Here is a 19,393-nt window from a genome sequence, read left to right on the forward strand (position 1 = left end):
TCTTTCAAGTGTGTACAAACCATATTATGATTTTATAATCAAAATCATATACATACACACTACATATTAGATACTACATGACTGTTTCTTCCACTGTTCTTTAAACTTTGTGTTCTGTTTTGTTTTGTTTTTTGGTGCAAGCCTGTTTTCCCCCAGACTACTTATTCAAAATTTTAAACATACTAATATATAACTTATTTTATTTCTCATACCAAAATTTCCCATTATTATTATCAAGATTATTTCATACACTGTGTTTATTATCTAACACACTAAAACTGTAAACTCTATGAAGACAAGGATTATCTACTTTGTTTACCACTGTTATTTTCAGTACCCAACACAATGCCTGGCACATAATATAAGGCATTAAAAACTATTGTTAAAAGAATAAATAAATCTATATCAATCCTATTTTCCTCCATCCAATCTGAAAAAGCTAAGGTGTCCTTTCTGACTAAAAATAAACATTCTGATTCTCTTTTTTTTTTTTTTTTTTTTTTGTCTTTTTGCCATTTCTTGGGCTGCTCCCGCGGCATATGGAGATTCCCAGGCTAAGGGTTGAATCGGAGCTGTAGCCACCGGCCTACACCAGAGCCACAGCAACGTGGGATCCGAGCCGCGTCTGCAACCTACACCACAGCTCACAGCAACGCCAGATCATTAACCCACTGAGCAAGGCCAGGGATCGAACCCGCAACCTCATGGTTCCTAGTTGGATTCGTTAACCACTGCGCCACAATGGGAACTCCCTGATTCTCTTCTTATTCACTTTAATCTCTCCCACTCTATAAACAATTTTTCCCTCAGCATATAAATATGTTGATAATATAGAGGTCAAGTGTCTTTCTTTTAAAAGAAAGCTAAAAACAGAAAAATCTTTCATTAACTTTATACCCACTCGCATTGACCATTTTTCCCCTCTTAGTTTTCACATCTAAAATAAGTATTTATTCTTCAACCAACTATAATCTTGCCATTCGCCCTTCCCAACCCTCATGGTTGCCCTAATCAACCTTAATGACTTTCGACATCCATTGAGCATTTTCGAATCTTTATCCTTTTTGATGTCTACGTAGTAGCATTTTTTTTTTCCTTTTGGCCGAAGACGTTGCATATGGAAGTTCCCAGACCAAGGGCCAAATCTGAGCCACAACTTCAACCCACTCCACAGCTGCAGCAACACCAGACCCTTACTTCACCATGTGGGGCCAGGAATCAAATCCAGACCGCCACAGAGACAATGCTGGATTCTTAAGCTTCTGCACCACTGCTGCCAGAACTCCTGTAGTAGCATTTGACACAGCTAAACCCTCCCTCTTTCTTGACTTCTCTCCCCACCTGGCGTCTGTGATACCACGCTCTCCTAATTTTCCTCCTACCTTTCTAAGCTTTCTCTTAGTTCTTAGTTTTCTCCCTGGGCCACTTTCCACTGTTCAACCCTAAATGTTATGTCCCCCTGTGGTTTTTTTATCCAGTGTGCTTCTCTTTTCATTCTATACTCTCTTCCTGGAAAATTTCATCTATTCCTATTGATGCAGGTAACTCCCAAATCTGTATTGTCAGCCCAGACCCCCTTCTTGAGCTTTAAATCTTATCACAGACCCCCTAAATCATCCAAAGCTCAATTCATCATCTTCCACTTGCTCTCTCATCTATAGTCTCCACTTCAGATCATGATTCTTCAGTCACTCAGTCACTCATGCCAGAAAATAGGACTGCCCTTGAAGTTCCCTTGTGGTGCATCTGCTAAAGTATCCCAAGTTGTCACTGCAGAGGCTCAGATGGATGCTGTGGTGTGAGTTCAATCCCTGGCCTGGGATCTTCCACATGCCATGGACACATCAAAAAAAAAAAAAAAAAGACTACCTTAGAGGCCTCACTCTTCCTCGGCTCTCATAACAAAAGGTGATCATATATTGATCCTGCCTCCTAAAGATCTCAAATTTGTCTCTTCCTCTTCATTGCTACTCTTTTTGTCTTCTTTGTACTTATTTTTATGGGTCCAGTCTTGCTCCTGCCAATCCATCTTCCATGCTAGTGCCAGGGAAAGCTTTCTAAAATGCAAATTTATCAAGTTTTCTGGAGTTTCTGTCATGGCTCAGTAGAAACGAATCTGACTAGTAACCATAAGGACACAAGTTGGGTCTCTGGCCTCGCTCAGTGGGTTAAGAATCTGGCATTGCCATGAGCTTCGGTGTAGGTTGCAGACGCAGCTCAGATCTGGCATTGTTGTGGCTGTGACGCAGGCCGGTGGCTACAGCTCCAATTCAACCCCTAACCTGGGAATCTCCATATGCCATGAGTGCAGCCCTAAAAAGACAAAAAAAAAAAAAAAAAAAAAAAAGGTTTTCCCTGCTTAATGTCAATGGTTCCTCTTTACCTTTAAGATAAAATCCAAATTCCTTATCCTGACTTGTAAGGTCCCTTATGATCTAGTCCCATCCCTACAACATCCCACACCCAAAACACCCAAGAACTACAGCCATTAGCCCTCCTCCATGACTCTGCCAATAATTATCACTCTGACCTCCAATTTCATCTTAGTTCACCTGACTAAATTATACTTCAAGATCTGGCTCAAGCCATATCTTTTTCTTGGAAACTATTCCAGGTCTACTCTATTTCTTGTTGGCCTTCCTCACAAACCTATCTCTCTTGTGGTAGGCTTACATTTGTTTCCTCTGCATTTATTCAGCACCTCCTAAAATGTCTGGTATATGGTAGTCACCCGTTAACTATGGATTATATGACTGAATAACTGAATGAATGAAACAGTTCTCTCTCTTCCTCAGCAGCATATATCTAACAAGTAACTGTGAGAGAGAAATTACAATCTTTGCAGAATTTCTTCTAACACCCTAACCCTTACCTCTCTCTCCCACCTTCCATTTTCAAGCCCAAGCAGATTTTTCACACCATGGCTGAACTCACCAAAACCACTTCCCTCTCCTTTTTGTTGGTCCCTGAACTGAGAATGATCCTGAACCACTTTCTTCAGTTGGTCTTTCTGTCTGTGCTCATATCCACTTTGGGTTTTCTCCATTTTCAGATCTGGGAATGTAAAAAAAAAAAAAAATTGTAGGGTAGGGAGATAAAGAAGAGAAACTTTGTAGATACTACGGGCCAGTGAAATAAGGAAGAAGAATCACAGCTAAATAGTTTCACATCTTGGGCTGAAAATTCTCAGCATGCCCCCTGTCCCATTCCCTAATTTCATGGAGTAAGTACTTAAGCCAGATGTCAAAGTATATCTGATATACTTACGAGCTTTCTTCTCTCTTTTGCTTAAGGAAAGTCTACTGAATTTCTTCTCAGAGGGTGCAGGATCTGGCTGGCCTGGCTTAGATGTCTTTATCTCAGGAATTATTCCATCTTCCTGAGAGGCTGAAATCTCTAGATTATGAGGTACCACTACCCTCTCTCTGAAAATAAGATTTTTTATTAAAAGGTAAAAGGGAGGAGTTCCCGTCATGGCTCAGCGGTTAACAAACCCGACTAGCATCCATGAGGACTCAGGTTCGATCCCCGGCCTTGCTCAGTGGGTTAAGGATCCAGCATTGCTGTGGCTGTGGAGCAGGCCGGCAGCTACAGCTCCGACTGGACTCCTAGCCTGGGAACCTCCATATGCTGTGGGTGCGGCCCTAAAAAGACAAAAAAAAAAAAATGGTGAAAGGGAGCAACTTGTAGTAAACTTCTTTTGAAAAAACCCAAAGATAAAAGTTAGGACAGAAGAATCACAGGTTCTCGATGGTCTCCTGAGGTCATTTTATCCATCTACTGGCCTGTTTTTCCCAACTCAACTTCCTAAGGTGAGGGAAATCTATAGAGATATTAAAAATGACTAGATAAATAGACAGCTAGATGGATAATCACTTATCAATGTTAAGTCTACCCTATGATCAACTCAACTCACTGGGATAAACTTACCCATCAGCATTTTCATTATCTGTAGTAGAAGTAATTCCTGGTTCCTTGTCTAATTGGGTACATCTTGTAGGCTGGGCAGAGGAAGTCTCTGCAAAATCAAGGCTAGATTCCATCCCTCCCAAAACATAAGCAGAGAAGCAATTAAAGAAAATAATCACATTATTTCCAAACTATAAACTTTCATTAAAATATCTCTTGGTTGCCTTTGGACAACTTACCTTTGGACTTTTGTCACACCATAGAACTTTAAGTTTTTTAATTCTCAGGAAAAACCACAAATCTGTATCCTTCTGCAAGCCTTTCCAGACTGAGCTGCCTATTCAAGGGTAGCTAGGTAATGTTCATTTTATTTAGTGTACATAACAGAAACTTTATATATTATGTGCTATATCATTTATTTCTCAAACTTTCTCTAGGAGCAGAAGTATACCTAGGAATAGCTTAGGTCAAACCACTGTGCTTAGTTTCATGACCTTATGGAGAAGGCCTCAGGGGCTATGCTATAGAATTCCTTATTCTAAAAATCAAATTTCTCAGCACATGTTAAAACAGTATTGGAAACAGAAATACACAAGTGTATGTATGAAAGAACATGTGTATGAAGACTAAGTTCTTCAAATCAGGGAAAAACAATTTGTCTTTTCTAAACAGATCATAAACATATAAAAATAAATTTAAATTACATTTTAAAAATTGAGATGAGGACTTCCTGCTGTGGCTCAATGGGATCAGCGGCAACTTGGAAGTGCTGGGACCCAGGTTCTATCCCCAGCCTGGCACAGTGAGTTAAGGACTGAGTGTTGCCGCAGGTGCTGCTTAGGTTGCAACTACGGCTCAGATTTGACCCCTGGCCCGAGAACTACATGTGCCGCCAGGTGGCCAAAAAAGGGGGAAAAAAAATGAGATGAGACTATATATTCTGGAGTCAATGTAATCTACTTTTCTAAAAACCTATACCCCCTGTCTAAGGTGGTTTAGCTATAGTCCTGTTTATACATAAAGTATTTTAAAATATTTCAAAGTCCCATCTAATATTTCCTTACTTAGAAAGATGGAGGAAAGGAGAGAAGCCATGAGCTTACTCAACCCCTCAGATAACAGTTTCTTTGCCTAACTGAAACTCTTTTTCTCTCCCTATGAGCCATACCCAAGCACTCCTGGAGGGACTTTTGTAGCACAATCTGGACAATCTCCTCAAATTCTGCATTGGTGAGACTTGATTTTTCCTGCAGAGAGAGAAAAAGCAGGGGAGAAAAACTGCTCATCTTTCCTCAGTGCTCCTCTCTCACTAGTCAAGGAAGCCTCCTTCAGATGAAGCAGTAAGTTCACAAGGCTGAGAACATGAAGTCAACCTAAGGATTCCATAAATTCTATCCCAGATCTTCTAGGAACAGAGAATTCAAAGAAAAAGAAAAAGTTTATAAGGTCTCTGTCCACTTCTACTCTCACATCCATCCCATCTCAGCCCCTACCTACCCAGTATTTTCTGCTAAAAGCTTTCATCAAAGCATGTTCTACAAAACAAAACAAGACCAAAAAAAAAAAAAAAAAAACATGTTTTGCCTCTTTGAAAAGAAAACAGAAGCACCCCTTAAAAGGAATAAAAACTGAAACTACAGAATGAACTTCCCCTGTGGTATTTACCACATTCAAATCTATGTTATAAATATTTAAATGTCTCTTCCAAAATGAAAGGATTCTGTTTGTCCAGGCTGGGTGACAAGAAGAAACTGTACCACTGGAGCTCGCCCCTGATTTTTACCTTTTCTTTCTTCTCTGCTTTCTTGTTGTCTTGAGCCTTTCCTTTTATCTCCTGGCCACTGTCTGGACCATCCTCTGTGGTCACTTTCTCCTTCTTCTCTAACCCGGCCTTTTGCAGGCTTGGCGGGGCCTCTGCCCCTGGGGGACTGATCTCCAGGATCTCCTCCTTGGCTGAGTTAAGGCTATAGGGCATCAGGCTACGAAATTTTTGTGCAGGTGGGGCAAAGGTTTTCTTTGCTCCCTTCCCGCATCCTGAAAGAAATTTGATCATCAAATGGAATTTTTGAAACATGGAATCTAACACAGAAACTGTCAAACATTACCCAGTGACTGACCATATCAGATTTATCTGGAGAGAGCTTTTAACAAATTCAGAGTCCTAGGCCTCTCCTTACCCAGCCCTCCCAGTACCCTATCCTCTCACCCCTGTCCTGAGATTCTCTTGTTTTGTTTTGGTTTAGTTTTGGTTTTGTAGGACCATACCTGCGGCATATGTAAGTTCCCAGGCCATGGGGGTCAAATTGAGCTACAGTTGCCAGCCTTCACCACAGCAACATCAACACCAGATCCAAGTCTGTGACCTACAGTACAGCTCATGGCAGTGCCAGACCCTTAACGCACTGAGCAAAGCTAGGGATCGAACCTGCATCCTCATGGATACTAGCTGGATTTGTTTCCACTGAGCCACAATGGGAACTCCCCTGCCCGGAGATGCTGATAACGCAGCTTGAAGTGAGGTCCAGGAATCTATAATTTTACAAGGCTATCTAAATGATTCTGATGCACTTCCAGGTTTAGAAACCACTGAGTAACTTAAAGGTGATAAATGTAAGTATGCGGGAAACTGAATTATTCAAATGTGAATAATTTGTTTCAACTTTGCACAAAAATTTTACAGGAAAATAGAGAAAAGCTTTAAAACCTACTCAAAATCTACAAATGATGCAATGAAAATTATACTGATCCTCACAAGTATAAACAATGTATCTTTCTTCCCAGTTTCCATAATACTCTGTACCTGTCCTGTAACATTTCAAATTCAAATTTATAATATAAATGTTTAAATGTCTCTTTTCTCCCTACAAGTACATTCTTTTCTTAAGCAAGACTGTTTCTCTTTTTCTCCTTTTATTTTTTTAAGTGCCACACCTGCAGCACACGGAAGTTCCCAGGCTAGGGGTCACATTGCAGCTGCAACTGCTGGTCACAGCCATAGCCATGTGGGATCCTAGCCACGTCTGTGACCTACCAGATCCTTAACCATCGAGCAAGGCCAGGGATCAAACCTGCATCCTCATGGATACTAGTTGGATTCTTAACCCACCAACAAGCCACAAGGGGAACTCCACAAGATTGTTTCTAAGTCATACATATTTCACTCAAAGTGTCTTCAACAAAGTAGACACAAAATGTATGTAAACTGAGCTTCCCTTTGGTGGGAAGGATGTCCAGATGACAACGGTCTGAGAAAGAAGAGGAAAATGACTGTTGACTTACCTTCTTTATTCTGCAAAGTTGTCATCATTGAGCTCAGAAGCTATACTTTATGTCTCTGTTAGAAAAAAGAATTGAAGTGCTATGACTCTGATTGAACATGATTTTAAACTTTCTCCCCTTCCCGCCTTTTTTTTGGGGGGGGGGCGCACCCATGGCATGCACAAGTTCCCAGGCCAGAGACTGAACCCATGCCACAGCAGCAACCCAAGCCACAGCAATGGATCTTTAACCTGCTGTGTGTCATAAGGGAACTCCTCTCCCTGTCTTCTTGGGCTCAGGGACTCTTTGCCTGGGAAACCTAAACTACATTTTCTGCCTTATGGAATACAATTCTACTTCTCAGCAGTGTCAATTAGATGCTGGAGGATAATGAGTTAACTATTTTAATTTTTTGCCACGCCCATGGCAAATGGAAGTTCCCATCTGGGGAGAGTTATTATTTTAAAGATAAGCAACAATCCTTAGTATTTTAAGTGCCTAGACTCATGTCCAACAGGAAGCAGGCACTTATAAGCAGATGGAAATGATAGTGGTTAAAAAACACAATTCTGTTAAAAAACAAAATTCAACTGAGTAAATTTTGAGGATCTCATTGGCTTTATTCAATGATTTATGAATCAGGCAGCATACAATCTACTAGAAAGATAAGAGCCTCAAGGACCGCTACAAAATTAAAAGAGTTTTATATAGGCAGAAGGGCACAGGAACAAAGAAGTAATACTAGGCCAAAAGAAGCAGATTGGTTATACAAGGTTACTTTCTTTTAGGGGATTACTGGGGCCTATCAAGCAGATTACCCAACTAGTGCTGATCAGGCAATTCCTGATTGACTTTAAGATTCCACTACTGGGGAGTTCCTGTCGTGGCTCAGTGGAAACAAATCTGACTAGTATCCATGAGGATGCAGGTTCCATCCCTGGCCTCGATTCATGGGTTAAGGATCTGGCGTTGCTGTGAGCCGTGGTGTAGGCTGGTAGCTACAGCTCTGACTCATTCGACCCCTAGCCTGGGAACCTCCATGTGCCGCAGAAGCGGCCCTAAAAAAAAAAAAAAATTCCACTGCTGGGAGAGCCATAATTGTAATTAGGCTCTTTTAGTTTGGTGACATGGAGCTTAGCATAAGCAACTCTATTTGGTGCCTCTTATTAAAACAAGACAAATTTTTAAGAGATGGAAGTATAAGTAGTAGTAGCAGGTGGCTCTGGTGTAGGCCAGGGGCTACAGCTCCGATTAGACCCCTAGCCTGGGAACCTCCACATGCCAAGGGTGTGGCCCTAGAAAAGAAAAAAAAAAAAAAAAAAAGTCATAGCAGCAGTAGTACTAGTAGTAGTGGCAGTAGGATGTGGTCAGTCCTAGGAGTCAAAGAGTGAGAGTTTTCTTCAGAGGGATAACCTCCTTTCACAAGGTTCTCCTAAAGCCTAAAACACAAACTGGAAATTCTCTAACCTAATTCAGAGGTCCCTATGCATAGAGAACCCTCTTTTAACATCATTATAATGTATATCTTCACTTCACTTAGATCTTCTAGTCCAATAAGTTTCCCAAAGGTGCTGGATGCTAACAATTTCTCTTCATGGTTCAGGAATATTTGGTAACCAGCAGAGGTCCCAGAGAAGCTAGAAATAAGAATCTTGCATTCTCACTCTATACGCATAGTTTATCTGTAGCTATCTACTCACAGATGTTCTACACATGACATCAATATGCTTCATAATTTCTGCCAAAATTGTTACTAATAATAGTGAATAACACTGAGCACTGACTGTATCTTTGAATATGTCATCTCATTTAATTCTCCCAATAAATCTGAGATTGATATTGTTTTATACTTAGGGAAAATGAGGCTTAGAAGGATTTAGAGAAATTAAGTAATTGATAAGCGGCAAAATCAGGATTAGAACATGTCTGATTTATAAATCTGTGCTATGAACTGTGCTACACTACACCCCAATAGTCTAGTTCAGTAGTTCAGCACTTCACATTCATTTTAATATCACAGCACAGGTGTAAAGCATATACTAACGTAGGCACTGAAATACACAGAAAATATTTCTGCGTGCTCTAGGGTAAAAGGACCAGGCTACTAAGAGCCATATAAAACCAAGGGGTGGGAGTAGGGGGCCTCCAGCCACATCAAAGGCCGAAGAGGTTAGCATCTCTACACAGCTTTATACATCAAGTGTGACCCAGCACAGTGCCAAGACTGATGAGTTATGATGTTCCAAGACTTATGATGTTCCAAGAATTTATACATTTTTCCAGTCGTACATATTGCACTATTGATATATTTCTACTCAGCTGTTAGAACTACCTTTTATTTTATCAATAAACCTCTTGTGATTCTTTTACCCAATTTTCTTAAGGCTTAGAGCACTCTTATTTTTGTAACAATTATAACAAGCATTACAGCTCTAGCAAAGTCTTCGGAGGTCATAACGTGCCATATCCCCTTTTTACAGGCAGTTTCTGGGAAGTGGGTGTGGGTGGCTAGAGGTGGCAGGGCGCTTTCTACTGTACTTACACCACTGTGTGATCCTAGTGTTTTATATATGCATCACCATGTTCAAATTATGTAATTAGTGTTTTATATATGCATCACCATTTTCAAATTTAAAAAATCATTTTAAAAATGATTTTTAATTCTAAATTTTTAAAAGAAAATAAAAAGAATATTTGATCAACTTAAAAAGGTAAAATTTTTTCAGTATTTAGGTTCAAATCATTATCTAAACATATACTGACCTCTCTAGGCCACAATGTGTTACTAGCACCCCAAATAACTAGAAAAAATTGTGGATTGCTGTTGAGTTCGTAAGATTTAGGAAATCTACAAGCAGCAATGAATGTTGGCTTCCCTTAACCTAGAGTGAGAATGTAATGAAGAATATTACTTTTAAAGAAAATCTCTAACCTGGTCAATAGAGAAGCCAGGAAGTCACTGTCTGACAACTCAAGCTTCCGTTCCTCCGTTTCAGATGTAATATTTTCTTCCACAAAAACAAATACTGAAATCTAATTCAGAGAGAAAAAAATAGTTTTAAAGACAGTTAATAAATATACAAAATACCACCAACTTTCATCTGACCAGCTACTAAATGACTGGGGGCTCTAGGAATAACATTTGAGGTTTTAGGTTTTAGTTTCTCTTTTCCTACCTTAGATGAAAAAGAGAGATAAAAAAATATATGCAATAAAGCTTTAAGTGTGAACGTAAAAGAGAGTTCCAAAACCAGATCCTAACTATTTGACTGACATAGAAAGAAGGGTGAAGAAGGAGGGGAAAAAAATAACTAGAAATATTAAGGGGAACCAAGGAAAGGTAAATGTGGTGTTCCAAAAAATAGTTTTCTTTCACTTAGAATACTAAAAATCATCACATCTATTTTACAATGAAATCACCTAGCTCAACAGTTCTCAAAATATGATCCAAAGACTCCTGGGGGTCCCCTCTGTTTTCCAATTACTTATCTGTGTTAGGCTGGGTTTTCTCATACACTTCAACCAAAACAAGATACCAATACAGACTGAATTCAGAAACAGATGAAAATCCAGGTGTTTTCTATTAAAGCAGACATGAACGAGATTCGCAGAAATGTAAAACACCATTCTTCATACCAAATTTTCTTCCATTTAGGAAGATATATTTTCCCTTAAAATGTTATCTACATTAACATGTAATGGGTTTAGTATTTTAAAATAAATGTTTAACCTTTCTCAGTTTAATTTCTAGTATATTAATATTAATAGATAAACAGATACAAACCAACATTTGGAGTCCTCCATAATTTTTAAGGATATAAAAGTGTCCTGAAACCAAAATGTTTGAGAACTGATCTAGCTAAATAATTTAGCTTTATCAATATTTTCAAAAGCATTAATCCTCCTTCCTCCATCCCCCATTTACAACATGTTCACAAATTTTCCCCCTCTTAACCATCCAATTATTCCCTCTTTATATTGTCCCTGGAATCCATGGTCTAAGAGCAAATGTACTCTTTAGAACTATCCTCTAACAGACTCCATGAGCCTTGGAAAAAAACAAAAACTGGGAGTTCCCACTGTGGCTCAGCAGTTAAGAACCTGACACAGTATCCATGAGGATATGGGTTCAACCCCTGACCTTGCTTGGTGGGTTCAGGATCTGGCATTGCCATGAGGTTCGGTGTAAGTTGCACAATGTTACTGTGGCTGTGGCTTAGCCAGGCACCTGCGGCTCTGATTCCACCCCTAGCCTGGGAACCTCCATGTGCCATGGGGGTTCATGCCTAAAAAGAAAAAAAAAAGTGAATAATTTAAGAAAGACTCTATTTAAAATTTCTTTCAAGCTGGAGTTTGATTTCATTCACATTCCTAATGGCATGTAGACCCTTGCTTATTTTCATCAGTAGTAGTTTTTTCTTTCTTCCTGTTTCCCTTTCTCCTTGCCTTTTCTTTTTTGGGTGTATGAGCACAGAATGATTTCAAACTTTTAACAAAACTGAAAGGAAAAATCATCCCAGCTACCCTTACTTCTCACACCTAACAAGGCATTTACTGCCATAAACTACTTGAACTAAACCTTTACAGAATCATATAAGGAAGTTAATGGTGAACTAAACCGATTGCTTCAGAACGCCAGGCAACAGGGACAGGGCCACTTATCACCAAAACAGACTTTTTTTTTCGGGACCCTGATCTTGGTTCAGACCCTTTCTATCTAACTCCCTGAAATGCTTCCACACGTGCCCCTGTTGCTGACTTTAAACTAGCTCATGTTGTTTTCCCTTAAAGGGCACACAGCCATGAACTCCCACATCGCTTCACCATCTGCCCTCTCAAAGAGCCAAGGCTTGGAACAGTAAAAGGCCTACTTCCACCTTTAAAACCAGAAGGAAGAATTTTGGGCGACCTACATTTCCCTTCTCTCTTCCCTCACCAATTCCCTCTTAAGGACGGCAATTAACACCAAAGGTACCACAGGCAAAAGTTCTTCACTCCCCTCAATAGGTAAAACAGTGACTGTCTCTTCCCCATCAAGAAACTCCTCGTGAATTTCCCCTCAGCTCCCTCTCCCCTCCCCCAGCCCGCGGAGGCACCAGGATCCTCATTCTCTCCGGCCCGTCGTCGCCCGCCCCGATACTACTGGGTTACTTTTGTTTGTTTGTTGGGTGCGAGTTTGCTGTTGGAGATTCTGAGGAGAGAGCTAAGAGTTGGTCCTCGTCCTAAAGAGAAAACTTCTCCTCAGGCTAAGAGTTGGTCCTCGCCCTAAAGAGAAAACCTCTCCTCAGGCAACAGGTACTAGGATTGGCCGCGCCTAGCACCTTCACCTGCAACCGGAAAAGCACCAGCAATCTTCTGGAGCGAGGAGGACCTAAAGGCCAGGAGCAGAATGAGCTACCGCAGCAACTCTGCAAACCCCTCCAAAACTCGAGCCAGTTTTCCCGCCACCAAGCAAGGTAAGGCGCGAGGCCACACACAAGCTCCACCCCACCCCTCCTACAAGCGGCGTGCTCGCAGGACTGCTGCGCATGCGCAGCTGGAAGCTAGTTCGGCGCTTGCGCAGCTGAGTTATAGCGCCATCTTCCAAACAAACGCCCTGTAAAACTACAAGTCCCATAATCCTGGTTGGCCTCACTTTTTTTTTTTTTTAGGTGGCAGCAGCAGTGCCTGATCGTTCATGAAGCCCATCTTCCTTTTCCTAACTTTTTTCTCTGCCCTAGACTTCCTTCCTGATTCCCATTCTCCCTTTGAGTCTCCTTCAAACCCTTATTTTGATATTTTGAGACTACCCTTAACACCACTCCCGCCTCTTTCGCCCTCTTCGCAGCCACAGGACCCAAACCCCAATCGCTGTGGGCCCGGAGAACGGGCCCCCTCTGAAAAGGGCATCGAGTAGCTTGTTCCCCATTGGCTGAGGCCGGGGCCCCCAAAGCCGACCGAAATCTCTTCCCTGCCCACGTTCGTTTTTATATAAGGCGGCGCAAACGCGCCGCGGGTGCTCGGAAAAGCCTGCGTGCAAAGGGGGCGGTGGTGGTAGATATACTGTTATTGGTGGCTGTGGTGGGCGTCTGGGTCGCCGTTCCCTAACGGGGGGAGGGGCTCGCGAGCAGGCGTCGGGTGGTGGGTGTGGAGGCGGAGAGGAGGGCGTGGTGTCCCCAGGTGATCGCGATTGAGGGAAGGCGGAGGAGCGAGAGAACGACCTGGCCGTTTCGGGGAAAGAGGAAGTTGGACAACATCGCCTTAGTACTTTTTTTCCCCCAGTTCATCAGAGAATATTTTCCAGGGGGGTGAGTTAAAATGACCTATTGTATTATACTGAGAACAGTAGTTAGGAAGACAGTGGGTACACTCCGCTCCTTTCCTTCTCCTACTTCTAGGTTCGCCCCTCTTTAGAAATAGGTGGGCCAAGAGGGCCACCACTTTATGAATAATTCACGAGGGCCTCCCCGTTCTTTAGCCACGCCCCTCCGAATCGTGCTGACGCATGTTGCGCGTACCAAACCTGAGGAAGCGACGTAGCAGTCCCCGCCTCTAGGACGGAGGGAGGGGCGTCATCTCCAGCACGTGCTGCATCTACCCGCGCAAGCCCAAAAGGGTGTGCGCAGGCGCTGCCCGCTAGGGGGAGGAAGGAGGCGGGGTAGGGAGGTTGCTGGGTTTAGAGCCGGGCGGAGACGGCAGAGACTCATTCCTCAGGAACAAGGGTCGGGTGTCAAGGAGACCTTTTCACACCAGCTCCCCGTCCCCCGCCTACGGTGGGTGGGATCGCGCGGCAGAGACAAAGGATATCACTAGGGACGGACGTAGCTGCGAAGGGAAGTAGGGCGTCAGTTTGGGGTGGTGGGCTTTGGTTGGGGGGGCTTAGGGGGGCTATATTTAAACTCCCGGAGCCGTTAAGTTGGTTCGTACTCTGATGCGCGCGCAACCAGGGTGGTGGCTGAGTGCGCATGCGTGATTCCGGGGCCAGAGGAACGCGCTCCAGCAGTGCGCGCTCGCGGCGAAGCGGTAGTGGTAGAGGAGAAAGGAGTCGGCGCACGCGCGGTTGGTTCCTCGAGTTCGGGTCTCGCGGGCATCTTGTTTTGGTCTCGCGGGCGAGTGGGGCGCGCTTCGGGGGAGGCGCTTGGGGACGAGACTAGGCGAGAAGCGGAACTGCGCGCGCACTCAGGAAAGGGGGGAAGGGAGCGCGGTCTTAGGAAGGGGGGGTTAAGCCCCCTGGTCCCCCTGGTTGCCCTCGACTGGGACGGAATAAGGGGAGGAAATGATCGAGATGGCGGCGGAGAAGGAGCCGTTTCTGGTGCCGGCCCCGCCACCGCCGCTCAAAGATGAGTCGGGCGGAGGGGGCGGCCCCACGGTGCAACCACACCGAGAGGTCGCCTCCGGGGAGCTCCGCGGCGGGACGCAGCGTGGGCCGGGCCCGCGCGCACACTCGGCGGGGTCCCCAGCTTCTGGGGCAGGCAAGGAGAGCCCCGGGGCTACCTCCACCCCTCGGGGCGGCCAGTCGCAGCAGCAGCGAGGGGGCGGCCCCCAGGCCCAGTCGACCGGAGAGGCCTGCTTGTCGGATCCCCAGGGGCTAGCCGCTCCCCCGGACGTGGGGGAGGAGCGCCGGGGAGGGGGCGGAACAGAACTGGGCCCCCTTGCTCCTCCTCGACCACGTAATGGCTATCAGCCCCACCGGCCCCCTGGGGGAGGTGGGGGCAAGAGGAGAAATAGCTGTAATGTAGGGGGAGGTGGTGGAGGCTTCAAACATCCGGCCTTCAAGAGGCGCAGGCGGGTTAATTCGGACTGTGACTCTGTCTTACCTTCCAACTTCCTCCTGGGGGGCAATATCTTTGATCCGCTGAACCTGAATAGTCTCCTGGATGAGGAAGTGAGCCGTGCACTCAATGCGGAGACCCCTAAGTCATCCCCACTTCCGGCCAAGGGACGAGATCCAGTGGAGATACTCATCCCCAAAGATATTACTGACCCTCTCAGTCTCAATACTTGCACTGATGAGGCCCAAGTAGTCCTTGCTTCACCACTCAAGACTGGTCGGAAGCGGCATAGACATCGGGGACAGCACCACCAGCAGCAGCAGCAGCAGCAGGCAACTGGAGGGAATGATAGCCACTCCGTGCTGCCCACAGCCCCCCTCACTCCCTCACTCCAAGGGGAGGGCACCACACAGCAGCAGCGGCAAAGGGGCCAGAACCGGGACGTCCCCCAACCCTATGAACTCAACACAGCCATCAACTGCAGGGATGAGGTCGTGTCTCCCCTTCCATCTGCCCTACAGGGTCCCTCAGGCTCCCTTTCAGCCCCTTCAGCTGCCTCAGTTACCTCTGCACCCCCGTCTTCCTCCTCACGACATCGCAAACGTCGCAGGACTTCCAGCAAGTCAGAGGCAGGGGCTAGGGGTGGAGGCCAGGGTCCCAAGGAAAAGGGCAGAGGGAGTGGGGGAGGCCGCCAACACCCCCACCCACTACCTGCAGCAGGCTTCAAAAAGCAGCAGTGCAAGTTCCAGTATGGGAATTATTGCAAGTACTATGGGTACCGCAATCCTTCCTGTGAGGATGGGCGCCTTCGGGTTATGAAGCCTGAGTGGTTTCGGGGTCGTGACGTCCTAGATCTGGGCTGCAACGTGGGCCATCTGACTCTGAGCATTGCCTGTAAGTGGGGCCCATCCCGCATGGTGGGCCTGGACATTGATCCCCATCTCATCCACTCGGCCCGCCAAAACATCCGACACTACTTGTCTGAAGAGCTGCGTCAGCCACCCCAGACTTCTGAGGGGGACCCAGGAACAGAGGGTGAGGAAGGGACCTCAACCGTCCAAAAGAGGAGCTGCTTCCCAGCTTCCCTGACCGCCAGCCGGGGTCCCATCGCTGCACCCCAAGTGCCCTTGGATGGAGCAGACACGTCCGTCTTCCCCAACAATGTTGTCTTCGTCACGGTAAGAAGATCTGCAGGCTTGGGATAGGGGCCTGGGAATGAAGATGAGATTAAACAGGAACATGGCAGGGGAAGGTTACGACCCAGAGGGCTTCTGTGCACATGAAGAGCCCACATCCTCAAAAGAAGGGTCTGAATCGGCGACTGATTCCACTGGGTGTCTTTCCCCTCCTATAACCTAGCAAGGTGGGGAAGGTAGGGGCTCTACTTGGAGTCCTTTCTCATGACTACAAGCCCCAGGATAGGCACAGACTCCTGTCCACCTTCCCTTGGGGGCTGCTGCTCATCTGGTCCAAATGAAAACCTGTCCTCCAACCTCCTGAAGGTGCATGGAATGGGGGGAGGATTGAGGAAGTGGCTAATACTCATAGTTTCTGCCCTTCCATAAGGACCTCGTTTACAGTTAGATGCAGAGTTGGTTGAAGAGTGTCCCGTGGCCTTAAATCCTCTCCACACTGACCCTAGATGATGGGGTGGGGGAGAGTCAGAAAGTCCTCTGTAGGAAAGATGACTGTGCCCTCAGTGTCTGTCCCCTGACTTCACGTGGCTTCCCATAAAATGCTCCAGGTAGGCCTTCCACAGGAATAGAGTGTGTTGGGTTACAACTGGAAGAATGGACTTGGCAGACGGTGGTAATAAGCTTATCATCTAGAAAACTTTTCTTGGGATGAAGCTCTTCATTTCCCTGAGAGAAAGGGAAGAATAGGCCTGAAACTTTGTCAGCCCCAACTACAGGAAATGAGCCCACAGGTCTCCCTTTCAAACCTGAGTTAGAGCCCTTTGCATAATGTTGGGTCACTGAGCTCAGTGATTGTGGAGTGGGAATAAGTACTGGACAGGGTCCTAGGAGAACCCAAGCATTCTTTCTTTGCAATTTGACCCCAACTTTGTCGATCTCATGGATAATTTGCTCAACTTAAAATTATCCAGGCTCCCTTTTTATGTTTGATTGGCTTGTTACCAATAGAAAGCAAGAAAATGAGACTCAAAAGAGGGCACCATTTAGAGTTCCCTGGTGGCTAAAGATTCAACATTGTCACTGCTGTGGCTCAGGTTTGGTCCTTCGCCCTGGAACTTCCATGTGCTGTGGGCCCAAAAAAACCAGAGGGCACCGTTTGGGAGTTATTTTGAGGCATGTCAGAGGAGGTTGTGGCCAGGACTATAGTGAGGCTGCAGAGTGGACTGTGGGGGCGGCAGTGGTTCTTGAATGCGTCTCTTGACCTCACCCCTAACTCTTCACCCTCAGGGTAACTATGTGCTGGATCGAGATGAGCTGGTGGAGGCCCAAAAACCTGAGTATGATGTGGTGCTCTGCCTCAGCCTCACCAAGTGGGTGCATCTCAACTGGGGAGACGAGGGGCTGAAGCGCATGTTTCGCCGGATCTATCTGCACCTCCGCCCTGGGGGCATCCTGGTCCTGGAGCCCCAACCTTGGTCAACCTACGGCAAGAGAAAGACTCTCACGGTGAGTTGGGGTTTCTGTGGAAATTGTAGCTGTCCTTCCTTTAGTTGAGGCAAGAAAGGTCTCAAGGAAGCAGAAAGCGGACTTTCTGAAGTGAAAAGGCCCCCTGGGTGGGCATCACTCTCCATCAACAGAGAAGGCACCAAGCTGAAGCGGTCCCTTGCCCTTCTCTCTAGGAAACAATCTACAAGAACTACTATCGAATTCAGCTGAAGCCAGAGCAGTTCAGTTCCTACCTGACATCCCCAGAGGTGGGCTTCTCCAGCTATGAGCTTGTGGCCACACCTCACAACACCTCCAAAGGTAAGGCTGGCTTATTTTGTTGGGGGTGGAAGGGAGGCCTGTCCTGGTGCAGGGTAGACCCTGTGGAGAGTCTTAAGGTCCTGCCAACCCCTCCTGATGGCACACTCTTCCTCAGGCTTCCAGCGTCCTGTGTACCTGTTCCACAAGGCCTCTTCCCCCAGCCACTAAGTGGCCTCCTGAACAGAGAGTATGAAGAAGCTGCCCACTGCTCCTGAGGACCTGGGGGAAGAGGAAGTATCCCAAGGTCTTTCCTTTCTGGCTCCAAAAATACTTTCCTTTCTTGGATCTGCAAAGAACGCTTTTCTTATGTTGCTGCCCCAGCCTCTCCCCTACACCTCTGGCACCTAAGCCCAGCTGTGCTGGAGTTACCATCTTCCTCTCCCCCGGCCCACTGGGCTGGATGGCATGGACTGTTTGCTGACCTCTGTTCTCCTAGGGCATGGGAGGTAGAGTTACCAAGTTCTCTAGCCTCTTCTTCCTGTCCTCCCAAGGAGAGATTCCCATTTCTCCTCAGCCCTTGTCCCTAGCTGCGTTTCAGTGGACCACGGATAGATGGACTAAGGGTTAAGAGGGGGAAGGTGGCGGGGAGGCATACAGGTACTGTGAAAATCCTTCCCTCTGCTGTCCCCCACTGGGAGAGGGGTTTGGGTTTGGATTGTGAGAACAGCACAATAAACTTGATGTTTAGGGCAGTGGCCCCCACACCTGTGTATGGGGCATTCTAGTGGCAGGGACGGGGACGGGGGGGGTGCTTCCTCTCTGCCCAAACTATAGTCTTAAGGAAAAGGACGAGTTCTTTTCAGTGGTGGGAAGATTATTGAATGCTACTGAGACCTACACACAAGTATACAGAATCCTAGATCAGGAAAAGCGGGTATAACGTGAATTCTGATGTGAAACAGAAATGTCCCTCTACCCTCCCCAAAAAACCCACTGGCAAAATTTTTTGTGGGAGCTTTGGGCACAAAGCTAACTTTGGAAGCCGAAGTATAACTAGAAAAGGCACTCTTTGGACTGTAGCACCTTCCTACCCACATTTTTTGGTGTGCTGTGAAACCAGACTAATGGGTGATTTAATTAACATCAAATTCTTGGGCAGCTCAGCAGTGTTCCTGGAGCTGTGAACATTCATTCAACAAATATTAAGCACTCTTGGGTTAATGTAAACAAGATGAGTGAGTCCTTTAAGGTGAAAGCAAGGAGATAATTTCACCAAGGGTGCTAGCAGCTACCTTGCAGACTCTTTGAGCTGGGTTTTGAGGGAAGCCTTCCCCAAAGTGTGATGTGGGCTGAGACCCACATATTAAAGTGATCAGAAATAAGTGGTTCAAAGGAACAAATGAGGAGCTCCCATTGTGGCGCAGTGGTTAACGAATCTGACTAGGAACCATGAGGTTGCGGGTTCAGTCCCTGGCCTTGCTCAGTGGGTTAAGGATCTGGCATTGCTGTGAGCTGTGGTGTAGGTGGCAGACGCCGCTCAGATCCGACGTTGCTGTGGCTCTGGTTTAGGCCGGCGGCTACCACTCCGATTAG

At 45.7% G+C, this 19,393-nt stretch overlaps 2 protein-coding genes across 8 annotated transcripts in view; one reads left to right on the plus strand and one right to left on the minus strand.

Moving 5' to 3' along the window:
* The window catches only part of ZCWPW1 (zinc finger CW-type and PWWP domain containing 1), a 37,513-nt gene extending 24,554 nt beyond the window's left edge, over positions 1-12,959 (minus strand). For 3 of the 7 annotated variants that reach the window (XM_005661906.3, XM_013995437.2, XM_013995431.2), the window contains exons 1-8: positions 12,495-12,959; positions 10,100-10,200; positions 7,189-7,243; positions 5,693-5,943; positions 5,078-5,156; positions 3,931-4,045; positions 3,268-3,425; positions 2,935-3,054 (exon numbers count right to left, since the gene is read on the minus strand). In XM_005661906.3, the coding sequence (XP_005661963.1) occupies positions 2,935-3,054; positions 3,268-3,425; positions 3,931-4,045; positions 5,078-5,156; positions 5,693-5,943; positions 7,189-7,216 (751 nt within the window). In that variant the 5' untranslated portion in view covers positions 7,217-7,243; positions 10,100-10,200; positions 12,495-12,959. Of the gene's footprint in view, positions 1-2,934; positions 3,055-3,267; positions 3,426-3,930; positions 4,046-5,077; positions 5,157-5,406; positions 5,643-5,692; positions 5,944-7,188; positions 7,244-10,099; positions 10,201-12,488 lie in introns of those variants that run through there. The other 4 variants (XM_013995432.2, XM_005661898.3, XM_013995438.2 and 1 more) reach the window with 4 other exon arrangements.
* MEPCE (methylphosphate capping enzyme) lies at positions 13,366-18,562 on the plus strand. Its single transcript, XM_003124352.6, has 4 exons — positions 13,366-16,096; positions 17,342-17,560; positions 17,734-17,860; positions 17,976-18,562. Exons 1-4 carry the CDS (start codon positions 14,423-14,425, stop codon positions 18,026-18,028), a joined length of 2,073 nt encoding a protein of 690 aa, XP_003124400.1. The 5' UTR covers positions 13,366-14,422; the 3' UTR covers positions 18,029-18,562.

The sequence above is a fragment of the Sus scrofa genome, chromosome 3, assembly GCF_000003025.6.
Source record: "Sus scrofa isolate TJ Tabasco breed Duroc chromosome 3, Sscrofa11.1, whole genome shotgun sequence".
Taxonomy (NCBI): domain Eukaryota; kingdom Metazoa; phylum Chordata; class Mammalia; order Artiodactyla; family Suidae; genus Sus; species Sus scrofa.

Excerpts from the sequence above, each read along its gene's own strand:
- MEPCE (XM_003124352.6), top strand. The coding sequence starts at position 14,423 with ATGATCGAGATGGCGGCGGAGAAGGAGCCGTTTCTGGTGCCGGCCCCG. Across the intron at positions 16,097-17,341 it reads ACAATGTTGTCTTCGTCACG|GGTAACTATGTGCTGGATCG; the intron begins GTAAGAAGATCT and ends CTTCACCCTCAG. Across the intron at positions 17,861-17,975 it reads ACCTCACAACACCTCCAAAG|GCTTCCAGCGTCCTGTGTAC; the intron begins GTAAGGCTGGCT and ends ACTCTTCCTCAG.